Source organism: Sceloporus occidentalis, unplaced genomic scaffold (genome assembly GCF_023333645.1).
Source record: "Sceloporus occidentalis isolate IW3139 unplaced genomic scaffold, rSceOcc1.0.p SCAF_4, whole genome shotgun sequence".
NCBI classification, from domain to species: domain Eukaryota; kingdom Metazoa; phylum Chordata; class Lepidosauria; order Squamata; family Phrynosomatidae; genus Sceloporus; species Sceloporus occidentalis.
Window position 1 is genome coordinate 115,401,066 of NW_028316984.1, and position 23,313 is coordinate 115,424,378.

Here is a 23,313-nt window from a genome sequence, read left to right on the forward strand (position 1 = left end):
TTGTGCAGCATCAGAGCCCCCGGGGGTGGAGTTGGGCGTGTGTCATGAAGACACTACACCCCCACTCTGCCCCCATGCTAGCCTTTTAGACCAGTCTATAAAGGGCCAACGGTTATCTATCTCCATATAGTCCAGCACTTTGGAAGCATATAATACATGTGCCATGGTTATAAAATAAAGTATTTGTTTACCATGCTTATTTTCTAATTTTTCATTATTAACCATTCCCAGTAAATATAACAAAGGTTCTAATCTTTCTTTACAATAAAATAAAAATTGAAAGTCAAATCATGTATTTCCTTCCAGTAAGTTCTAGCCTGTTTACAATTCCATCATAAATTTCCTTTTCAGAAAATGAATTTAAAGTCCTGAGACTGGTGTAATGTGTTATAAAAAGAGTGCACCAGAGTGCACCGCAGCCACTGAACTTTATATCAGCTTTAGTTCCTGACTGTTTCATTGACAACCCCACACAATCTTCTCCTGAGTGAATTGCAGCTAGCATAGAAGTTACAGCCAAGGAACATCTGGCCACAAGAGCCATATAGCCACCTAAAAACAAATAAACTATGAGGTCTTCCAAGAGAGAAACTAAGGATGAGTAAATCTATGGATTTTAATTTTTGACATTTTTTCTCATTTAGCATATTTAAATTTGTACATGGTGAGGGGATGGTAGATTTTTCCTATACCCCTAGAGCAGTGATTCTGGTCCTCCAGGTGTTTTGTGCTTCAGCTCCCAGAAGTCATCTTGGCCAATGGTCTGGGAGTCTGAGAGCCAAAGTCAAAAACACCTTGTAGACCAGAATTTGAGAATCACTCCCCTAGAACAATGGCATCCAGAAGAATTTGAGAACTTTAAATACCACAGTAACTGGCCTTTGCAAGTGCTTTGTTTTTATTAAGCTTCAGTTTGTTAACTCAATGCATTATGACACCAATTAGAAGCTTCCACAATTTTCTTTGCATTAGTTGTGATGTGGGAAAAAATAGGAATTGGGTGTCATCAGCATATTGATGTTTTTCAGCCCCACACCTCTGGTGTTTTGTCTGGATGACCTCTTCCAGCATCTTGTTATACATAATAAAAAGTATGGGGGACAAGTGGAATTGAGAGAAACTTCAAAAGCAGTCAGAACAATCACCATCTTCCTGAAATGCTCAGAGAAAAAGGATTCTAGCCCCATACTAGCCAAATCTTCCCAAAAGATACAACAGCTGATATTATCAAATGCTGCTGCGAGGTATTGCATTCTGACCAATCAATGGAACCAACAGGGCAACTTTTCTTCTATCAGACCCTTACCATACATCATCCTCCAAGATGGCCCAAGATGTTTCAGTCCCCAAAGTTGGGCTGAAACCACATAAGAAAGGATTAAAATACCCAGCATCACCCAAGAAAACCTAGAACTGTATATAAGGAGTATAGGGGATATGATAAGGAAAAGGAAGGACCCTGATTCAGCACCCATAATGCAACAGCTGCTGTTGTTTTAACTTCTATAAAGGTTTACTGAAAATTCACTTGGTCTTTTGCTGGTAGAACATTCAGGAATATCAGGCAATATAAGCACTGCTAATAAATCCCCATGCTAATAACAGCATCTGCCCTGTTATTAGGGGACAGAGATATTCATTGTGACTCTTCTTTGCTTCAAATCCTATTTGTATGTTTCAGATTAATTATAATGCAGAATGACACCAAGACTTTATTTCAGACAGCTAGGGAATGCTGCAGATCTATCATGTTGCCATTTGTCTTTGCAAGCCATGCCCTTCCCCCCCAGTTCCATTGTATATTGATTTCTTATCAACAGGAGAAAGAAAGAGAAGTAGAAGGGGAAAGGGGAAGCAAAAGAGAAAAATAAAGAGAAAGCAAGGAAAGAATTCCAAAGCTTTATAATACTTCAGTAGTTTGCAATGATGGGAATTTAATAGGCTGAATTGAAAACAGGCTGCAACCAGTAATGGTTTTAAAGATTTAATATTGTTTAATGTATAGTTTTAAAAATAGTGATATTTTATTATGTTTCAAATTTATTACTATGTTTTTAGCTAATTTTGTTTTATTATTTATGACCCACCTTGGGTTCCACACTGGAAAAGGCAATGTATAAATGCAATAAATAATAAATAAAATAAAATAAAACAAAACATTTTTTAAAAAAAATCCTGGGTTTCAGCACTCATCAGTGACTAAGAAAAGAAGTTCTGATCTGTGGAAGGGAAATGCACTGGTTAGTTTAAATGGGAGTCTGAAAAAATGTGGCAAAATTATTGCTTTTGTGATACTCTGTCCCTGTCCTGACATTTTGAATTAGAGCTGGGCATTAACTGACAAAAATGGGCATTAACTGACAAAAAAATCTAAACAAGGAAGTGGGAGGTGTACTGCAGCAGTGCTTTTGTTTAGGGAGCTTGTTTTATTTATCTTCCAGAGCATTCTATTTCATATGCTCCAACTGTCCCAGGGATAGTGTCAATTAATCCCGTCAACCTATTTTTAATCTGCCTTTAATTTCTCTGCCTTTTTAATTTCTCCCTTTTCCTCTCACATTCTTCATTAGTTCTCAGCTTGCTTCAGTTGGTACAAATTGAATTCAAAAGTAGTGCTAAAGCAGTTTGCAGACAATTAACTCAGTGGAAGAAGGGGAGAGAAATAGGCAGAGTCTTGTGCTTCCCAGTAGACTTAGGCAAAAGCAAACTGCTCCGGCCTCTCCTAGCCTGAATGTTCTTCCTCCTTAATAAGTTTTGCCAACTTAGGCCTGTTACAGACTGCCAAAATAAAGCTGCTTCGGGTCTTTTTGGAGGTATGCTGTTTAAATGATGCATGCATCCTAAGAATCCGGAAGCTGCACTCCAGTGCTTAGGAATGGAGTGTGGCTTTGGCGCGAACTCCGGACTCTTAAGACCCATGCATCATTTAAATAGCATACCTCCAAAGAGACCCAAAGCAGCTTTATTTTGGCAGTCTGTAACAGGCCTTAAACACACACTGCTGTTGTTTGGCTACATGTCTCAATTTTCAACTGTGAAATGTTGGAGGGCATGCCATTTAATTTCCCTTCTGTCCAGTCTCTCTCTCCTACCTCCTATTATTCTTCAGCACTTTGCTCATTAAACATGCTTAGTCCTCATTGGGACTCATTTATTTGAATTCCCCATGTTTCCTATTTTTTCTCTCACCCCCCCCCCCCACCATGAGCCTGCTGGTAACTCCCTCTAAGTGGATGATGCTTTTTAGCTATAGCTGAGTTCACTATTAATATACAGGATGAAGTCTAGACATCAATCAGTGACAGCTTTCAGGATATCTAGTGGCTCAAGATTCTTGCTTTTCTAGAAAAATTCTAGTCTTCCTTCTATTGCATACTAGCAAATGTCCATTGTGAAGAACGTCTTAGGCAAAGTTGTACATGTGATGCACTGTAGGCATAAAGGAACTATGGCCTCATAAAGATGAACAGTCACAAACTTAGGGCCTGAACAGACAAGCCAAAAAAAAAAGCTGCTTCAGGTCACTTTGGAGGTATGCTGTTTAAATGACGCAAGTATCCTAAGAGGCTGGAAGCCACACCAAAGCCACACTCCAGTCCTAAAGACTTGAGTGCAGCTTTGGCACAGCTTCTGGCCTCTTAAGATGTGTATGTCATTTGAATCCTCTTGGGAAATAGCTATACTTAAGAATGTGAATCTTCTTGGACTATCTAGGGATACCATCTTAAAGTTAGACATTGATCAAGCAAAATTGGTTATAAAACAAATAATCCTAGACATTGAAGGCCAGACAGAAATTGCTGCCTTTCCTAGACACATAGTGGTAAATAATCAATTTTCAGTTTCATCCCCTACTCCTTATCTATAATGTTACAATACCCAAATTTAGGAGAGCTCTATCTTTAGCTCGATTTAATGCTCTCCCTACAACAGTGCTAGAAGGGAGATATAAAAAAAACACCTTATGAAATTCGGCTTTGTCCTTGCGATGATGGCGTTATCGAAGCTACAGCGCATGTTCTATTGTATTGTCAGTTCTACAAGGACAGTCACCACCAGCTGATTACTCCTCTTCTAAATAAACACCCTGGATATACTGATACTTTCTATTTACGTTATCTTCTGGACAATCAGAAACCAAGTGATGTTCACAATGTAGCAAAATTTTGTTACATCGTATGTAAAATATGCTCCCAATTGGTTAGCGAAAACTGATATGTGTAGAACATGACCTTGAATTTGTATCTGAAATTGTTTTTAACAATTATTAATAATTGTATTTTGCAATTATTATTTTATCAAGTTACTTTGTATACTGGTCAACGACCAAATAAATCTTACTACTACATGTTATTTAAACAGTATACCTCCAAAGTGATCTGAAGCAGCTTTATTTTGGCTTGTCTGTTCAGGCCCATAGTTGAGTACTTTTATATTGCCAACAAGTACGGAGCTTTACAGATGTATTCATACTCTTTCAATGATATTAAAGGAAATGTGAGGTGACAGGCCTGTATAGTCACTCCCATTGAACAATGCATATTTCCTATTTCTTAGTAAACATTCATAAAATTGCATTGCACAAGAGAACAGTGAAAACTGTGTAGTCCTCCAGATGTTGGACTGCAGTCCCCAAAATCCCTCACTACTGGTTATGCTGGCTAGCATTGTTTGGGATTGCAATTCAACATCATATAGAGTGACCATATTACACCTATATTAAAATCACTCCACTGGCTGCCTATTCGTTTCTGGGCACAGTACATGGTGTTGGTCATTACCTTTAAAGCCCTCCATGGCTTGGGTCCAACTTACTTAAGGAGTCGCCTCCTTCCATACAATCCGCCCCGTACCCTCAGATCCTCTGGGAGGAATTTGTTGCAGTCCACAAAGACCAGATTGACGGCAACCTCCCAGAGGACTTTTTCTGCAATCGCTCCCACTTTATGGAATGGCCTGCCGGACGAGATCTGTCAAATTGCCAACCTTTAGAGCTTCAAGAAAGCTGTCAAGATGGATCTCTTCAGGCAGGCCTTCCCGGAATAGATCCCGGCCATGTAACGCTCCTCCCACAGTCATATACAAGCGAAGACTCTGCCCACCGTTATTTTATTATTGTAGTATTGTTTTTAGATTTTTATTGTCTGTAATTTTAATAGATGGAATTGTTTAATCCTTTTTAAGGGGGGGGGATTGCATATATTGTATTTTTTAAAGGTTGTACACCGCTTTGATTGTGGAAACAAAAAGCAGGATATACATTAAAGTTTTATTTATTTAAAGTTTTATATAGAGGACTGTATGTATGATTGCCACTCGTAGAATATATGGTTATTCCTGGGTGGATTAGGGCCAACATGGCCAAAGGGAGAAGCACTGGATTATTACTCCACTGATTTCTACTGCATATAAATGATGCATTAAGCTCTTTGTATTCATTTCTTGTTCTTCATATTTCTATTTCTATTTTCTTTGTGAAATGGAGGGAATAACATGAAACAAGAATGCTTTTCTCTGCACCCTCTTTTCCTGAGCTTTTCTACAAGAAAGTTACGAAATATAGGGATGTCCTTATTCAGCTTCTTTTCTTATCTTTTCTGTGTGGCTGAAATAGCCTCATCACCTCAACTGAACTCCCCCACAACATTTAACGTAGTAGGAAAATGTTGTACATGCAGCTGAAATGTTATTTTTTGTCTAGAAGTTCAGACCAAGGTATTCCAGTCACAATTAACCATGGTTTATCATGGCATCTGAGCACAACATTCACTTTTACTTTTAAGACACAGAGTTTTTGTAATGAAAATATAAAGTTTTGAACTGTCATAATATAGTTTATATTTCCAAATAAATGCTTCAGTTCCTTTTTACTTTCTTATGGCTTTTAAAGGCAATTTTCTTTGTACAGTAATTGCACAGTTGTCACTCAAGTAATCTATCTTTTCTTTTGGAGAAATAACATTTTCTCACCACCTCAAGTACAATATTTTTGTCATGGTTCTTTGCAAAGCTAGTATACTGATTGTGTTCCTAATATAACACTCCTCCTACCTACCTGTCACTGTCTGAGCCTATAATCTGAAACACATTTACTTGGGAGTTATTCCCACTGAACACATGTCATAGGACTGCACTGTTTTTGTTATAACCCACCTTCCTCCCAATGTAGGGACTCAATGCAGTGTTTAATTTGTATGCTGATAGTCAAATGAATGTCCTATTTAGGGATCACCCTCTTTTTAATTTTTCCACTGTATATGGTGATTTGTATGTATATTCAAAACAACAGCAATAAGCAACATAAACCTCACACAGTATTTGTTCAATTTTTTCACATTTTTATTCTTCAATTATTATTTTACATTATTTTCAGACTCTGCATTCACATTCTACTGAGTTACGCTGTTCTTCGTTGTTGCATGCATTCAGATTGTTTCCAATTTCTGGCAACCCAAAGTGAAACTCTCATTGGATTTTCTCGGCAAGTTTTGTTCAGAGGGAGTTTGCTGTTGCCTTACTCGGAGGCTGAAAAAGTATGACTTGCCCAAGGTCACCCAATGGGCTCCCATAGCTGAGCAGAGATTACATTACATGTGCCAAAGCTGACTGACTAGAGACTACTGGATTCAAATTACAAGAAAAGAGATTCAGACTAAATATTAGAACTTTTTTTTTTACTATAAGAACTGTTTGACAGTGTAATGGACTGCCTCAAAGAGTGGTGGACTCTCTATCTTTGGAGATATCTAAACAAGAGGTTGGAAGGGGAATTCGCAGAAGTGGTTTAGCTGTGTATTTCTATGTATTTCTCCTAGAACATCGCCACATAGCCTGAAAACCTCACAAAAACTATGGATGCCAGCCAATGAAAGACTTTGATTCTACATATTTCTATGATTCTGGCTGTCAAAATGAACATACTCATATATCCATAGAAATAATAACAGAATGGCATAACAGTATCCCTGGACCCACATGTTTTGCAGATCAGTGCATTTCATGTGAAAGGAATTCTGCAGAAAATTCATGCCAATGAAATATTTCCCAAACATGGGTGTGTCCTCTACTACAGGTGTGCCATGGGGAGAGGGCATGAGGTTGCTGGCAGGGGTGAAGAAGACAAGGCATTTAGGGAAGGTGGCAATGCTGGATGCTTTCACATTTGTGGGAGGGGGGTGACTTGATGAGTGCCAGACAAACCCTGATGGTTACCTCTTTCCTTTCCAGGATCCCACCCTTCCCACCTTTTAGCACATGTTTTGTTGGTTGCTTCAGGATCAAGTAGATTTTTTTGGCCTAACATCAGGCCAGCTAGATCAGGGTTGTTTTTTCCTTTTTGCAATTTCTAGGAGGAACTGGATTGGAGCAGTTAGGCATAGGGAGAGTTCTGAACAGGTTTATCTGGTTTAATTTTTCAAGTTTATTTGGGGCTTGTCCACGTGGCCAAATAAAATGGTCTCATCCCATCATCATGACAACCTGTTTTCATAATGCAGGGCCAAATCCCTGATTCAAGTGTTGTCTTCATGATGTAAGGCCAGTTCTACACCAAATGTGCAGTATCTGTCCCTTAAACCAGTTTTTAAAATCTTACGTTTTTGCTTCAGATTTTGCAGGAAAATCCAGAGCACTCCATAGCGACCCGGGGTGGGTGTCTACATAGGTGTCTCTGCTGTGTCATCTGGTGGCATCACCATTGGAACAAGTTGCTCCCTCTGAAGTCACAATGAGGTGCCCAGACATGTGATCCATGCTGGGCACCTCATTTCTGACCCCAGAAGACATTTCTGACTTGTGCTATCGGTGGCAGCATGGGACGACACAATGGGAACATGCTAGGAAAATGTGGGATATAAATAAATATAAAAATAAAATAAACAGAAAAATAAGGTAACCCTAGATTGCAAAACACCAACAAACCCTCCTCCATGTTTTTTTGGCAAAGCACCTCCATTTTATGTAACTTTTTTCTTTTTGTAAATTTCTGTAGATTACTTCCTTTACACTTTGGGAAATGTTCCTCTGCAGTATTCTATCCTAGTTCTCCACTTTAAAAAATCTGAGCATAATTTACAACAATTCTTTTATCCAGGCTATTTATATATACTAAATGAGGATTAGGATGATGTTGAGGTTAATCTAACAAAAATATTAAATTAAGGTCAAAACAATGCACTTACATGTTGGGAAAGGCCTTCATTTGGTTTCATAAAATATCAACACTGCAGACGTTTTGTTGATAATAGCTTTCAAATACATAAAATATTGACAAAATCTGACCCCACAGCATCTGAAGAACAGCTATATTTTTTGTAAGAGGTAAGACTAACTTTCAGCCTCAACAGACCAGCCTTGGAGCAGAGTTGGGGCGTGGCAACTGCATGCCAGCTGCCTGGACTCTGCCACCATGCTGCCATCTGATTAGATGGTGGGTGGCATCACGCCACGTCTGTACTCTCACCGTGCCAAAGAACTGGCAAAAAGCCATGGTGGCGGTGACTAGGGCGCCCTTATCATGGTGCAAAAAGGAGCTGCTTTTTGCAGCTTCTTTTTGTTGCACAGAAAGGCCAGATTGTCCAGATTCAGTGAGGAAAATGGCAACTGCAGGCTGATCCAAAGGGGCAGTCTGTTGAGCCCCATCATTGTTTTGATAAAAAAGCAATAATTGCTGACACAACATCCATCTTAACAGATAAGCTATTCGTCAGTACTGTAAGAAAATTGACCAACATAATATATCACAAGCTCATCTTTGATTTCACCTGTCATGCCTGTAGTTCTTTAGCAATACAGTAACAAAAGTGATGGATCTAATAACTCAAAAGTCCATCTTCCAGGTCAAATCCATCACAACTATAATATTCCTGCAGTTCTTTACCAATAAAGTAACAAAACTGACCAGTCTGATGTCTCAAAACCTTATCTTTCTAGTCATTTCATTACAGATATGATATGCTTATAGTTCTTTGATGTCTCACCAGGATGCTTCATTTAGGATCATTACTTTAAGTATAGATCATTTCATTTTGTTGTAGGTCCCCTTTAAATGTAATGTGAAGTGCTACCATTCCAAGTTCTTATATGCTCTCTTCAGTCTTATATATCTTAATTGCTGCAGGAATCAACTATAACAGTAAGAACAATAGGCAGCCCCTTTTGAGACTAAACTAAGGGGTGAAAGAGATGGGCAGAAAGGAGCAGCCAAAAGCTGCTCCTGCTTGATCGGCCCAGGATTGCAGCTGCAGTCCTAAATGGGCTGTGGAAAGAAGCAGGAAATATTCACTCCTTTTTGGGCCACCTAAGGCAGCCCCAACACAGTCCCAGCACAGCTTCAGAGCTGAGATTAAGCTTCCCTGGTGAATATTTCATTTGTGGCACAGATGATATCATCCTGACTTCATAACAGCTATATCAGCAGACTATAAGCTGCAACAAGTTCTACCAGGTTGATAAGGCCAGAGGCAAACAGTTGTCTGCTCTCTGACAACTAGCCTAGATAAGTACAGAGAGGCTTATCACTAGAAGGATAGCCACAGGGTGATAAATTGATCATAACAACTATGCATGGAAAAGCTGTCATTTGCATCTGTGGAATAATTGTGATTTTTATCAGTGTAAACTCTACCCGCACCAATTAAATCAGAGAGCTTCAACGTATTAATGGTATGATGTTGATGATTCTTTTTTAAAAATTGGTGATTAGATCATTTAAAACCAAGGATTTGAATGGTAGTGAATTTCCTGATTTTCTCTTGATTTACTACAAGACAATTGTTAACTGGGGAAATATGAATCTTTGAATTTAAGCACAGATGGATAAAGGCATCACTGTTGTCATCACTATTGTCACCAGACACATGTATATACACATTCACACACAGAGTATCAATTAGATCTCAGAAAGTAGGACAATTTCTGAATATGATGAAAATGTCTTATTGGCACCTTACTAAAATATTATGCTCTCCCAGCAAGTTGTACTTTACATACTATACAGTTAGTCCATGCAGTTCTCTGGCAAAATAACATAAAGTATAAAAATTCAGTTGCACAGTTTTTGGAGTGATGGAAAAGGGTATTAGTTTTAAAAAGGGGTGGGCAACTTCCCTTGGTTTGATGGCCCTTTCCATCTGTTTGAGCTTCTATAGATTACTGAGATGGATAGAAGATTTCAACCTTTCCCCATTCCATTGAGTTTGTACTAGAACTAGTACAGGAATGTCATAGACCATCTTCTGTACCCTAGAACATTGTGAGAACATGTCAGAATACCTGTGACAAAGAATGATCATTGGGTACCTTTTGGTTGGGTGGGAAGGGAAGGGAAGAGAACAGGGAAATTGGTGCTTTAATTTAAAAAAAACAGTGGAGTTTGATAAATAAGTGGACAATTCCTGACTCATGGGAAGAGAAAAGAGAACTTGGTGGCAGGGTGGTATTACCCTTGCTGGGTTCTTTGAAAGGTTTTTCCTTCCCATACACTGCCTGCCTTTAGCTTAAAGAATACTCAGAATTCATCCCATTTTCATGAAAAATGTAAGAGACAGAGATCCAGCTTCTTCCTGGAACTGACTCAAGTGCTACATAACTACTAGGTCCAATGAGCCCACTTGAGGGTAGTATTTTAAATTGTAATTTACCAATTCTAATATTAATTTTACAGTTCAGTTAAAAGAATTGTTTATTGCTTAACATTTTCAAGGACTAGGCTGATGGGGGTTAATATTTTAAAATTCTAATTCCTATAATCAATTGTGGTGTAATTCATTGGTAAATTATCTCAGTCTTTTTTTTAACCTTCAAATTATAGAACTTTCTCCTATTATCTTAAGGATATTTTCAGTTGTACATCTCCAATTCAGAACTGATTTTGTTTCAATAAGACTTCTTATTTTGGAGATTGGATAGACCATAAAACTGTGGTAGAAAACTCTTGAAGCCTCTTGACACTGACTCCCATCAGCCTTAACTAGGATAATCAATAGTGGACCATGAAAAGCTCTTCAGTCCAACAACATCTGAAAAGCTCCGCACTTCTCACTTTTGCAGTAAAACAAATAATTTCTTGCTTTGTGCTGGTAGGAATTGATGTTAAAAATCTCTACAGTAAGGAGAAAAGACAGAGGTCTCATGTCAGTTGAGACAAGAGACAAAACAGTTGGAGATAACATGACAGGAACAATAGTCTACTTCTTAAAATTCCCTATTTATCACCTGCAACCTGTGTTGATAACATTTAAAAAGGGTTTGAAGACATTTTAAGTAAATGTATACTTGAACTAGGTTTTGAATATAGATTTGTTCTGCATTCAAAACTGTTATCATGTCCATACGATCACAACAACTCTTAAGTGGCAAGATTTGAACTTCCCATTGATAAAGTGTTTATTACATAACATACAACACATATGTTTTAAAATGTGTAGTCCAAGTAACACAATTGCAAAACAGATTTATTTAACAGGTCCCCTTCTCCTGACACCCATTTACTTCCGATTAATAGGATAACACAGTTTGTCAAAATTACATCAGTTCCCATGTTAATCCTTGCATCGTATATTACTTTCTCAGCTGACTTTTGCAAATATAACATCTTTTAGTTTTGTTTGATTGTTTGCATTTAACTGTTTCTCTTGTGTTAGTAAATGATTGTGTAAATACTCTAGCTACAATAAAATACTAAAATAGAGCAATGAATTATTCCACAATTCATCAGCCTTGCATGAACTTGCAGAGTGGAAAAACAGACCTGCAAACTATTCACCTGAATTCTGTGTTATGAAACAATAAATAATTTCTCAAATAATCTAGGGTGTAATCCTTCCATACTGCTAAACCAGGAGAGAGGGACTGGACACCGCTGGATTTAAAGTAACAACACTGAAAACTTATTTAAGTCTTAAAGTGCAAATGCCAATACTACCTTACTGACATGCATATTTCAAAAATATCTTTTAACATTCTTAGACAGATCTACAAATCTTATTCTTCAAATATCACACTATTCATTTAGCCCAAATAGTATTTTACTTCCTTTTCCATGAATGGATATACTAATCATATTTACATTACCTTTTTATCCCTGTATGAAACTGAGAGAGGATATTCCAGCTGCATTTTATATTTGATGCATACTTGGGGAAAGTTGCAAGATCTTTTTTTAAAGTAGCCTTTGTTCCAACCAGCTGCTTCTCTGTATCCTCCTGAAAGCCCAAGATTTCAAAATGCTGGAAAAATGCCTCCCACTTCTACAACTTTATAGAAAAGAGATTGCTGCTGCTTCAACCATCCTTGTAATGTGACTTACTCCAGTGGGACTCATAAAAAGAACCCATTGGAGGTTTCTGAAATGTGAGTGCATAGATTTATTACAGACTGAGCACCCAAAAGCAATCCGCTGCTATCTTAAGTCTTGTGCCCGCGGCTTTCCTCTGGTATGCTTGATTCGCCACCTTGATTTCCACTCACACATTATACATTATTAGAAAAAGAAAGGAGCTTGATTCAATAGTCCAATCACAGGAGAATTCCCACTGGTTTGTGTAGGAGTTTTGCTTCAGTGTAAAGAAGAAGAAGAAAGAAAAGAAAGCCTGCATGACCTAACTCTAAATGTATCATTCACCCATCAGCACTAATATTTAAAGAACCGCAAGGCACAAAGCCTTAACAAAAAAAAAGATGATAATATCCTTCATTGCAATATTTCATTTATATGAAGCAGTTTAAAAGTCCTGTATTGGCTTCAGGGTTACAAGGCGATTTATAACTTGTTCATGGTACCTTAAAGCCATTAGCTTAGTCATTTGGTTCAACAAGATCAGTTTTATTTTAATAGGGTTCTTACTAACCATTGTGCAAGTAATTTGCTACTAATGTACTTTAATATCTTTTTGAATAAATTATTAAAGCAGTTTGATCTACTGATCGTTTAAGCAATAGCTATAAAGTATCCACACAAACTGGAGAAATAGCATTGTCTAACTCTTTTAAGTGTCATGCCTGGAGGGGCATTGAAAGGCAGCTTACTCTCTTCAAAGAAAGCAGCCTGCTCCCTTTCTTTCTTTGCTAGGTGCTTTGCATATAAACATGTGGGAAAGCAAAGACATATAGAATCATTGAAACCATGAAAAAAACACCATCTTTCTTTGTAGTCAGTTTTTCCCCCTAGCATAATGTTGTATGGGATGCATGCAAAACAGTTCTACCCAAATAGGCCCAAAATTAGAAAGAGGAGGACATATATCACCAGAGCATTTATTTTTGTTGTTACTGTTATTAATAATAGAAAGTGTCAGGTATAGGGACTTAAAAGTAGCAGGAATGCACTGTATCACAGCATCTGAATAAAAGTAACTATAGCTAGTTGGTGAGAACTTTAACTAGACTCAAACATTTTGCTTCATCAGCTTCATTCTTGCATCTTCTCTTTTAAAAACCAGTAGTGTATCCATGTGTGAAATAGTGTGACAAACCAGTAAGAGACCCACTTAGGCAATGCAAGTGTAAAAAAGATCTGGTAAAGTCAAAAGTCCATCAAGTTGCCATAGAGCTTGGCCTTATTATCTTTTTAGAATAATTTTGTCATTTTGCTTCTAAATCTCCATTTGTTCCAGGAAAGGTAGGCAACCTAGGGTTTACAATTAGTCAGAATAAGCAACCTTTATACCTCTGTATCTTTCAGTCTGGAAGGCTGTAAGCATGCAGGGGTAGCTGTGTTGGCCATTAAACAAATTCAAACAAAAAGCCATCAGTGATACCTTTATTGGCCAACTGAAATGCACTATGTACTTGTTGCAAACTTTTGAAGCTTTTTGAGGCTTTTTCATCAGGCAATATGTTACAAACCAAACAGGAGAGGGAAAAAAAAAGAATTAGAGATGCTGGTCAGATGCCTGTGTGTTATTTCAATCCTTAGTCAAGATAGTATACTGGGGAGGATATATTTTACAGGCAGGCTCCTCCTGCTTCTGGCCATGCGGCAATAGGGAGATTTTCAAAAACTAGGAAATTTAAAGTTCATTTGCATCTAAACAGAGTATTTGCATCTAAACAGAGACCCCTCTTTTGCAATCCAATATGCCTTCATTCCAATGAGGTCACAGGCCTCTTTGTGGCAGAGAACAATGGATTCCTCAAGAAGTCTCCATGTTTTTGCATTAGGAACATTTTGGTGGTGTAGATGTAAAACATGTGAATTCAGTCCAAATTTAAGAAGAAGAAAATCTTTTACTTTGGTTGGAGGTCTCAGTCCTGGGCTACAATGCCCCTGCAGTTACAATGCAGTATCTCACAATACAGAAAATGTGCAGAGGTAGCTGTGTTGGCCATTTAACAAATCCAAACAAAAATCTATCAGTGATATCTTTATTGGTCAACTGAAATGCAACTAAAATGCACAATTGCATGCAGCAATCTCTACACCACCAGCTTATTATGTTAAAGAGTCATGGTTTTGTTCTTGTGTTTTTGTTACAAATTTGACTGTTTTTTCCTCCCGAAAAATTCCTGCTAGTTTAGTCAACAAACTATGAATGGTAGTAAACAAATTTTGGATTCTTGAGTTCTTTATTATTCAATTTATTATTTAATAATATTCAGTTTTCTGGACAAGTTTTTAGGCCACTAAGGCATTTATTAAGCCTATCATTATATATATACACACACACACACACACACACACACACACACACACACACGTATGTATATATATACATATACATATACATACACACACACACACACACACACACACACACACTAGGGATACTGTGGATGAACTGAGCTACAAAGAATATAGGAGCTATAAGAGGAAGGAAGTAGGTAAAGGAAATACAGTGTGCCCATGTCATATGCGGATTTGGGCATACGATCAAACCTGTGTAGAGCCGCGCAGGAGCATGCGGGGTGCAAGGGGCGGCACGTCCCATTGGAATGAATTGGGCACTTGCCCATGGCATGCGCACACTGCTGTGCTGCCACGCCGCCACATGCAAAAGCCCCATTCATTCCAATGGGGACTGAGCATGCACGGAATTTGGCTGATGGGGGGGGGGCGTCCAGAATGGATCCCCCACATAAGCCTTGTTTGTTCACTTTTAGGTCCTGTCTGCACTTTTCATAAATCTGGAGACAGTATTGGCCAAAATGATGGTCACATGCTCTAGGATTTGTGTGCAAGGGCCAGCCAAGCTGAGATTGCATTGGCATGGCTGGCCTGTACCTGGAGCTGCTGCCACTGAGTCACCCAGCAATGTGAAACAGGGGAGATGGGGTGTGTTCCTCTACCCCCTCTTCTCACAGGTGAACCCATGCTCAGGAGAAGTGGTAGCCTACTGGGTGTCCACAGAGTTCCTGAAAGTGTGGAAGTAGAGAAGGTGGTGGCAGCTCCAGTACAGACCATCCCCTTTCCCACACTGCTCAATGTGAGGAAGGGGAATAGTGTGAACAGCTGGCTTGGTCTGATTTGGGCCCAGACCAGATATTTCCATGTCATACAGCCCCATGCTCACCGCAAGATTTCAGGGAAACAACTTTCCTAACTCCAAAGCAAAGTCAATTTAATGGGTAATGCCTGCCGTATTCCACCAGACATCATCATGCATTGTGAGAACAGACAGCACTGGCCTCAGGAAAGGACGTTTTTTCCCCCCTGTGTAGACAACCCCCTCAGAGAGTCTGTGTATATGTGTCTTTGAGCAGACTGCATTACTGGCTTTACTGCACATTACAAGTTCCAGGTTTTATGCTTAACTGCATGACCAATGCTCAAAAAGGTTTTTGGAATGACTTTTTTGGTTTTTGGAATTTTTTAAATAAAAAAATGTTCCTCACCCCAGGTAATTTATTAGGTTGTTCATTACTTTTTGTAACTATTTCTTTTTCTGACACACTCTAAAATATTAAAAATCACCTAAAATTTTACAAATCTCCTCAAAATGTCACCCAAAGATTTCTGCTTCAGAATGTTAATAAACAGAATTAACAACTAAATGTTACTTGTTGTGCAAAATAACTCACAATGTTAGACATGCCTTAAAAGGAAACTTTGTTATGCCATCTTTAACCTCAGAACCAATGTACTGCACGTGATATTGTCACTTGTACATGTATTGCATATTTGTCCTGGATAACATGGTTGCTTGTTGAAACCAAGAATGCATGCACAAAGTTGGGAAATAAAATGCTATCTACATTAGTACTTCAACTTTCTAAGTCTTCATGACTCATATATTACTTCTTAAAGCTCTGATTGTCAAACTAAATGACACATTCAACATACATTTAAAAGATTCTATCCACAGCTTGGGGGTGCGCCTCGACTGATCTCTTCACCTGACAGCTCAGGTGGATGCGACAGTCAGGAGCACGTGTTATCAGCTTCGGCTGATACGCCAGCTGCGCCCCTTCCTGGAACCAGGAGACCTTGAAACAGTAGTACATGCACTGGACACCTTTCGATTAGACGTCTGTAATGCGCTCTACATGGGGCTACCCTCGTGCCAAGTTCAGAAACTTCAACTTGTACAAAATATGGCAGCCAGATTAATTACAGGTTCTCGTCATAATGATCACATAACACTGGTTTTGAAATCCCTTCACTGGCTGCCAATTAGTTTCCAGGCAAGGTACAACTCAAGGTGTTGGTGATTACCTTTAAAGCCCTACATGGCTTGGGTCCAGAATACCTAAAGGAATGCCTTCTTCCGTACTTTCCGTCCCGCACTCTAAGGTCCTCAGGGAAGAATCTACTTCAGCCAAAAAAATCTAGACTAACCTCAGTTACCCAGAGAGCCTCTCCACCACTGCTCTGAAGCTATGGAATGACCTGCCATAGGTCATCCATCACATTTCTACTCTTACAGCCTTTAAGAAGGCTCTTAAGACAGATCTCTTCCGGCAGGCCTTCTCTTCCTAGTTCCTCCTGGTTTACTGTGACTTACATCGCTCTGTCTACCAATTCATCTCTTAAATTTAATGAAAAGAATTAAATTAAAATTAAATAAAATTCTTGCCTCAAGAAGAAGAACCCTTCCTCCATACCAACTGTCATCATCAGACCTGGGAGGGAGTGAAAAAGACAGGCCCAGTTCCATCAGGTCTAGCTGTGAATTCTGTGACTTATATCACTCTCTTTAATCTTATTGTATTGTATTGTATTGTATTGTATTCTCTGTATTTTTATTGCTGTAACTCATCCGGTTTCCTTGTGATTAAGTGGTCTATAAATATATTATTATTATTATTATTATTATTATTATTATTATTATTATTTGCTTTCTCAAATAGTGAAAAATATCTGTTTATGGTACCATGTGATTTTCTCCAGCTATGCATCTTATATTATGTTTTGTGATCACTGATTAGAAGGTGAACATGGGCTTAATTTAATCTATGCTGAGGCAAATATTTCAGAGGAATTTTCATTATGGGAGGAAAATCTGTTAATGGAGAACATTTCGTGAACATTTAGTTAGAGAGCCATTTTGTACAAACATTTTCCTCACATTATGGCATCTGAAATAAACTCACTGCCACATGCTTGTTTCAGGTTTCTGCATCTGTCAGCCCTGGCTGGAAATAAATGCCATGACCCACTGAAGACCAGCAAAGAAAAGCATTCAGGCAGCTAACATGATCTCAGGTGGTTATATGACATGATTCAAGTTCTTTCCACCAGCAAGTTGACATTTCCAGCAGGGGAAACCATGTGGAAATAAGCTGTCACCTCGAGAAAAAAGGAAGATGGGACTCTATACATTTCTTCTACTTAAGTATTTATTATTTCCATTTACATATCTTCATTTCTGGCCCATTGTCAAGTTTTTCTCCCCTGTATTAACTCTCATTTACTGACTTCAGTAAAACATGAATAAGCAGAAAGGCAAGCTGTGTTGTCTTGCTGCTGTGTGCCTTCAAGCCATTTCCAATGGCAACCCTAAGGCAAACCTATCATGGGGTTTTCTTGGCAAGATTTGTTCACAAACATTACCTTCCTCTAGAGCTGAGACTGTGTGACTTACTCAAGGTCACTCAGTGGGTTTCATGGCTGAGCTGGGAACTGAATCCTCATCTCCAGAGCCACAGTCCAACATTCAAAACACTATGTCATGCTGGCTCTCTAAGCAATGTTTGTAACCCCTTACATTTTTTTTTACACATTCCCACTCATCAGTGGCTGACAAGAGTAGGAATGTACTCATTGGCCTTTGCTAGTCAAGACTGAGCAGGAAGTTTGGGAAGTGCAGATGCTGCCATGCTTCACCAATGCAGAAACCAGCAACAGGCAGTTGCTAACATCTTCACAGTCAGAAACTTGGAAGCTTGTCTATCACATTCCTAACATATGGTAGGGCCTTCTTGGTAGCTGCTCCTGTGGAATGCAATGATAGCTGCCTCTCTGCCCACCTTCCACTAGCAGGCAAAGATTTTTTAATTTGAATATCTAAATATGAATTTATCTATTATCTGATTATCATGGAAGGGTCTTTTCATAGTGTACCTTTTCCCACATTTGCTATATTTTAATGCTTTTAATCTGTTTTTCATTCTGTACTGTTTTAATATAATAGTTCTTAATTGTTCAAGTGATTAATTAATGTAATAACAATCCAATATAATTGAGAAATGGAAGTTATACATGTGGCACCTGTTGCTGTACCATTTCACTTTGGATTCTGCATGCCACTCTGCCCTCCCCATTTGTTTCAAGCTATTCATATTATTTGTTCTGTATTTCCTGAATTCACCTGCTACTGGTTTTCAGTCAAAAAGCTTTATGACCCCCTATGGTTATCCTATTGGCTCATCCTGCCCCAGCTGAGCCTTTTCCTTCTTCCAGTTATATAATTTCAGATGCTGAAGCATTCAGCACCAAAGTCACTTATCTGATGTGACTATTCACATCCCACTTCAGTGGGTGTTGAAAGCATTCAAGGCAAAAGAGTGCAGTTGTTAATTTGTACATCTAAGGAAATGAATAAAGTGAGAAAGTATAAGTGGAAGCTGCCTCAAGAGATTAAAAGAGAAAAGTTGCTCAGCTTGACTAATAAGTGAAAATAGTAAGTGAAAATTGACTCATAATGTGAAGTTTGTTTCCTCAACTTTTCATACCCCATTGAAATTAAAAACCAAAAGTGTTTATCAAAAAGAAAAAAGGAAGGTGGTTAGCACTTCTCATCTTATTTTAGAAAACCACTTTTTTATTTTTATCTGTTCAGGACTCAACAATATTTAAACCAAAATGATATTTTAGGTTGAAATGCTGAACTTCATTAACTGTGGCAAAATCTAAGAAAACTGATAAGGAATCTCTCTCTTTCTCTCTCTCTGTATACACACATACACAGTATACATGAACGCTCAGGTTAGTTGAGAACTGGTGAACTGTAATAACAAAGAGTATGTCAGTTGTGCTTGGAGCTTCCTCGTGTAAATCCAACTTCAGTTTTTAGAGAACTGACTAAATTGACTGGGCTTGGTACAAAAATGGTACTGGATCCTGACATATACTCTGGATTTCTGGTTTTAAGTTTACCACTCTTGATTTATTTCTTCAAGGCACTCTGCCCAAGCTGTGAGCTCCCCACTGATTTCCATTTTTTTTTTAATTTTTTTTTTGCTTTTCTGATATTTGCAACCTCTTGTTCTCTCTATTTCACACTTCTCAAATATGGTGAGAGTGACAGTGGCTTTGTAGCAGCATGTCAAAGCATGAAGTCCAGGTGGAACAATAGGAGATGCCACTCCCCAGGGAATTCTGCAGTTGCAAGGGCCCTTGAGGAAACTGCATTTTCTATGGCTGTCTAAGTGTCTTCAAGCCTGAATTATCGCTGTCAGTATATTCGGATGACAAGAAAGGAAGAAGGAAACCCTTCATCTCTTTTGTAACTGCTGAAGCAGCTCTCTCTCCTCCCCTGCCCCCATCTTCGTTTGCCTGTAAAGTGGGTGGGGGAAATGTATTTCATAAATGAGACAAGGGTAAAAATGGGCAATTGTTTTAAATGTAGCCTTCAACTGGCAGTGAATATATATATACACACACACACACACACACACACACACACACACACACACATATATGAGAGAGCTTTCTTGGGTTTTTTCTCTCTTCTTCTTCTCAGTTTCTCTTCCATTTTACCATACCTGGATATGTAAAATGTTAATTTGTACATAATTTTGTTTTGTATAACCAGAACAGCTTGCACCAAATATCATGAAGAAAGTTGGAGCTAACCTGATAGCTTCTAGCACCTGTGAAGGTTGTATAACAAACCAAGCATCTAAATGTAGTGGGAACGTACAGCCTCACAGCACCCCCGCCAGTGCTTCAGAGCATTTCATACTGATGGAAAATGATGCCCAGTGCCTGCTATACTGATACAGTCACATATCTTCTACAGAGTCATTATGCAGTGGTCTGTCAAATGTCTGACAACTGCAAATATTTAAGGCCATGATGAACTGTGACATTGCTCTCAGCAATTAAAGAACTTCTACTTTCTGCAGTTTATCACAACAAGTTGTCACATGATGTTTAGGAGTTTTTCCCCTCAGTATTCAAAATCTTTGATTAATCCACTCCAGGGCTTGCAGAAGCAACCATTATTAGATACTACCCAGGAGAGTCTACTGCAGGGAGCATTTTCATTTATTTTACTAATGTTCCAAAGTGCTTTCTGCCTGTTTTCATTTTCACTTTCTTTCTTTCTTTCTTTCTTTCTTTCTTTCTTTCTTTCTTTCTTTCTTTCTTTTTTCTCTCCCTCCCTTTTTTAGTATGTACTTGAACACAAAATGTGCTCTTGTGTAGTTGAAAACTGATAATGTGCAGCTGTAAAAAATGTGGGGGAAACTACATATGTTAACTGTTTATTGAGTACCTATAGGACAGACCATGTTGGTGAAAACAAGACGTGCATCTACACTGTAGAAATAATACAGTTTGACACCACTGTCTTGGCTTCATCCTAAGGGATCCTGGGATTTGTAGTTTTGTGAGGCTTTAGCACTCTTTGGCAGAGAAGGCTAAATACCATGTAAAACTACAAATCCCAGGATTCTATACAATGGCATCACAGTGTTGTCAAACTGCATTATTTCTACAGTGTAGCTGTACCTAGGCTTTCATTTTGGTACTAAATTAGTACCATTTGGAGTGGTATCAGTTTTGCCAGTATAAATTTGGCCGGAATGCCTCTTGCAGAGGTCACTATGTCACTGTCACTGAGCTGGGATGTACACTGCTGCATGAGTAAATGGATTATCCTGTTAGGTAACGAACTAAGACACATTTATAAATGAATTGTTACTGTATAGCTGCTGATTCATGTGAAGAAACTATCATTGATACAAGACATCATGCAAGAAGCAAAACATGTTTTACTTACTTTGCTTTTTAAAAATTATTGGGGGAATTGTGCAATCAGATTCTCTGGTTGTTTTTTGTTTTTTTAAATAAAAATAAAAACAAACAAACATTGCTTTCTGCACAATCTTATGGACATCTGGTGCCCAGGAATGGCAAAGGATCACAGTGGGCAAGAAGATCTCATCCTTTGATGTGTAATTTTATTAATTTTACTAAATGTGTATAAATAAATACTGATGAGTAAGGAAGAGGCAGTTGCCCAAGCTGATGGATAAGGTAAGAGAATTCTGTGAGCAAAATTAAAGAAGCCACAATAACACCTGAAATGAGCAATGAGATATTTTCCCAGGATGCCAAAATGCCTTTACATGAATGTTGTATAATAATGGACAAAGATGATCTTAGAACACCAGTTCTGTTTGTTTGTCTGAGACCATCATGCAACAGTTGCAATGTTTTGTTATATCAGCTCTTACAATCTTCATCTGTGTCAGTTTGTGAGAAAGCACGTGTACATGTCAGTATTTGTTTCTTGGAGGCATTCCGCTGGTCCTGACTTGTGGGTAGGGCCTTAGAGTGTAGCTGTTTTGTATTGACTCAACATTGACTAATGAATTCTTAACAGATTCTGTGAAGGGTAAAATACTCCTGATGTTTGGGGTTAAAACCATTCAGTTGATCACTTAATTTTAGGCTGGCTTCCTATTGATGAGTCAGTCAGTTGTACACCCGGTTTATATCTTCTTAATTCACTTTTTTGGTTAGGAGTTAGAATCCTCCACCAGCCACCAGCTATCTAACTCCTGCCTAACAACTTAGCTTCTTCTTTGGGAGACAGACGTTCTACACAGGTGTCACTATGACACATCCGTTCCCCCACTGCCTCAACCTATCTTTTAGCAGCTGCATCCCCTCACCCCCACAAGGCCATTTACTGGATGGTGTTGAGACCTCTGGGCTTCTTCCAGATGTCTAAGAGGATGCCTCTAGGAATATAGCCAGAGGCTTCTCCAGCACTCCCCACTCTCCATTGGCCAGTAAATGACTGAATTCTGTAACTAAAAGATGAGTTTTGGGATATGTAAGGGGGAGATGTACCCTGGTTCTACTTATCAGGAACAGTATATGTCTTCCAATGAAGCATCTCAGCTGTTGTGTCAGTCACACTGCAACTTCTATACAAGCTGAGAGAATTTTTAAGTGTACTTGTGTCTAGCCTATAACGTATGATAAAAACAACAAAACATTCAGCAAAGAACATCTAAAAGGCAGATTTCTAGAAGGTAAAACCAGACACTAAAGTAAACATGTTGCTTTAACTTTCTTCTCTCTACTTTGAAACTTCTTGTGATCTCTGGGCTTTCCTAGATGTTTGTGCCCATTCATAATAATAATAATAATAATAATAATAATAATACTAATAATAATAATAATATAAATTTATACCCCGCTCTTCAGCCAAGGCTATCAGAGAGGCTTACAATTTGTTAATTAGACATTTCCCTGCCCTCAGGCTTACAATCTAAAAAGGCAAAAGGAGAAGGGAATGGCAGTAGGGAAGGGGAAATGTCCAGCAGATCTGCTCTCTCTTGGAGGCCTGTTGGAGCTGGCTTGCCTTCCTCTCCCTAAAGATGGTGGATAGAGGGATAGATGTCAATACAATGACACCATCATTTAGGATTTTCCCAGTTTTTGTATATCTTTTCTTATTATAAAAGCTTGAAATAACTCTTTGTTAATGACAGTTAGAGCTTGAAGCAAAACATGTTTTTGGTCCCATCCTTTTGGTTTTGGTCTGATGAGCCCCATGATTACAGATCCCCAAGCACCTTTCTGAAATCAAATTTGGCCCTCAGGTTGAAAAGGAGTCAAGAATTGCTATAATCCCCTGGCTATTTTGATTGGGATTCTGGAATGACAAGTAGGGGGTGTGATCTTCCCTTTTCCCA

The 23,313-nt window shown here is 38.5% G+C and overlaps 1 protein-coding gene across 6 annotated transcripts in view; it reads right to left on the reverse strand.

The window, feature by feature from the left end:
- The window catches only part of ANO3 (anoctamin 3), a 259,393-nt gene that overhangs the window by 100,288 nt on the left and 135,792 nt on the right, over nucleotides 1-23,313 (reverse strand). The window contains exon 1 of one of the 6 annotated variants that reach the window (XM_089521339.1): nucleotides 12,073-12,213. The exons of the other annotated variants lie outside the window; for them this stretch is intronic. Coding sequence (XP_089377465.1) covers nucleotides 12,073-12,117 — 45 coding nt within the window. The 5' untranslated portion in view covers nucleotides 12,118-12,213. Of the gene's footprint in view, nucleotides 1-12,072; nucleotides 12,214-23,313 lie in introns of those variants that run through there. 6 annotated transcript variants of the gene reach the window in all.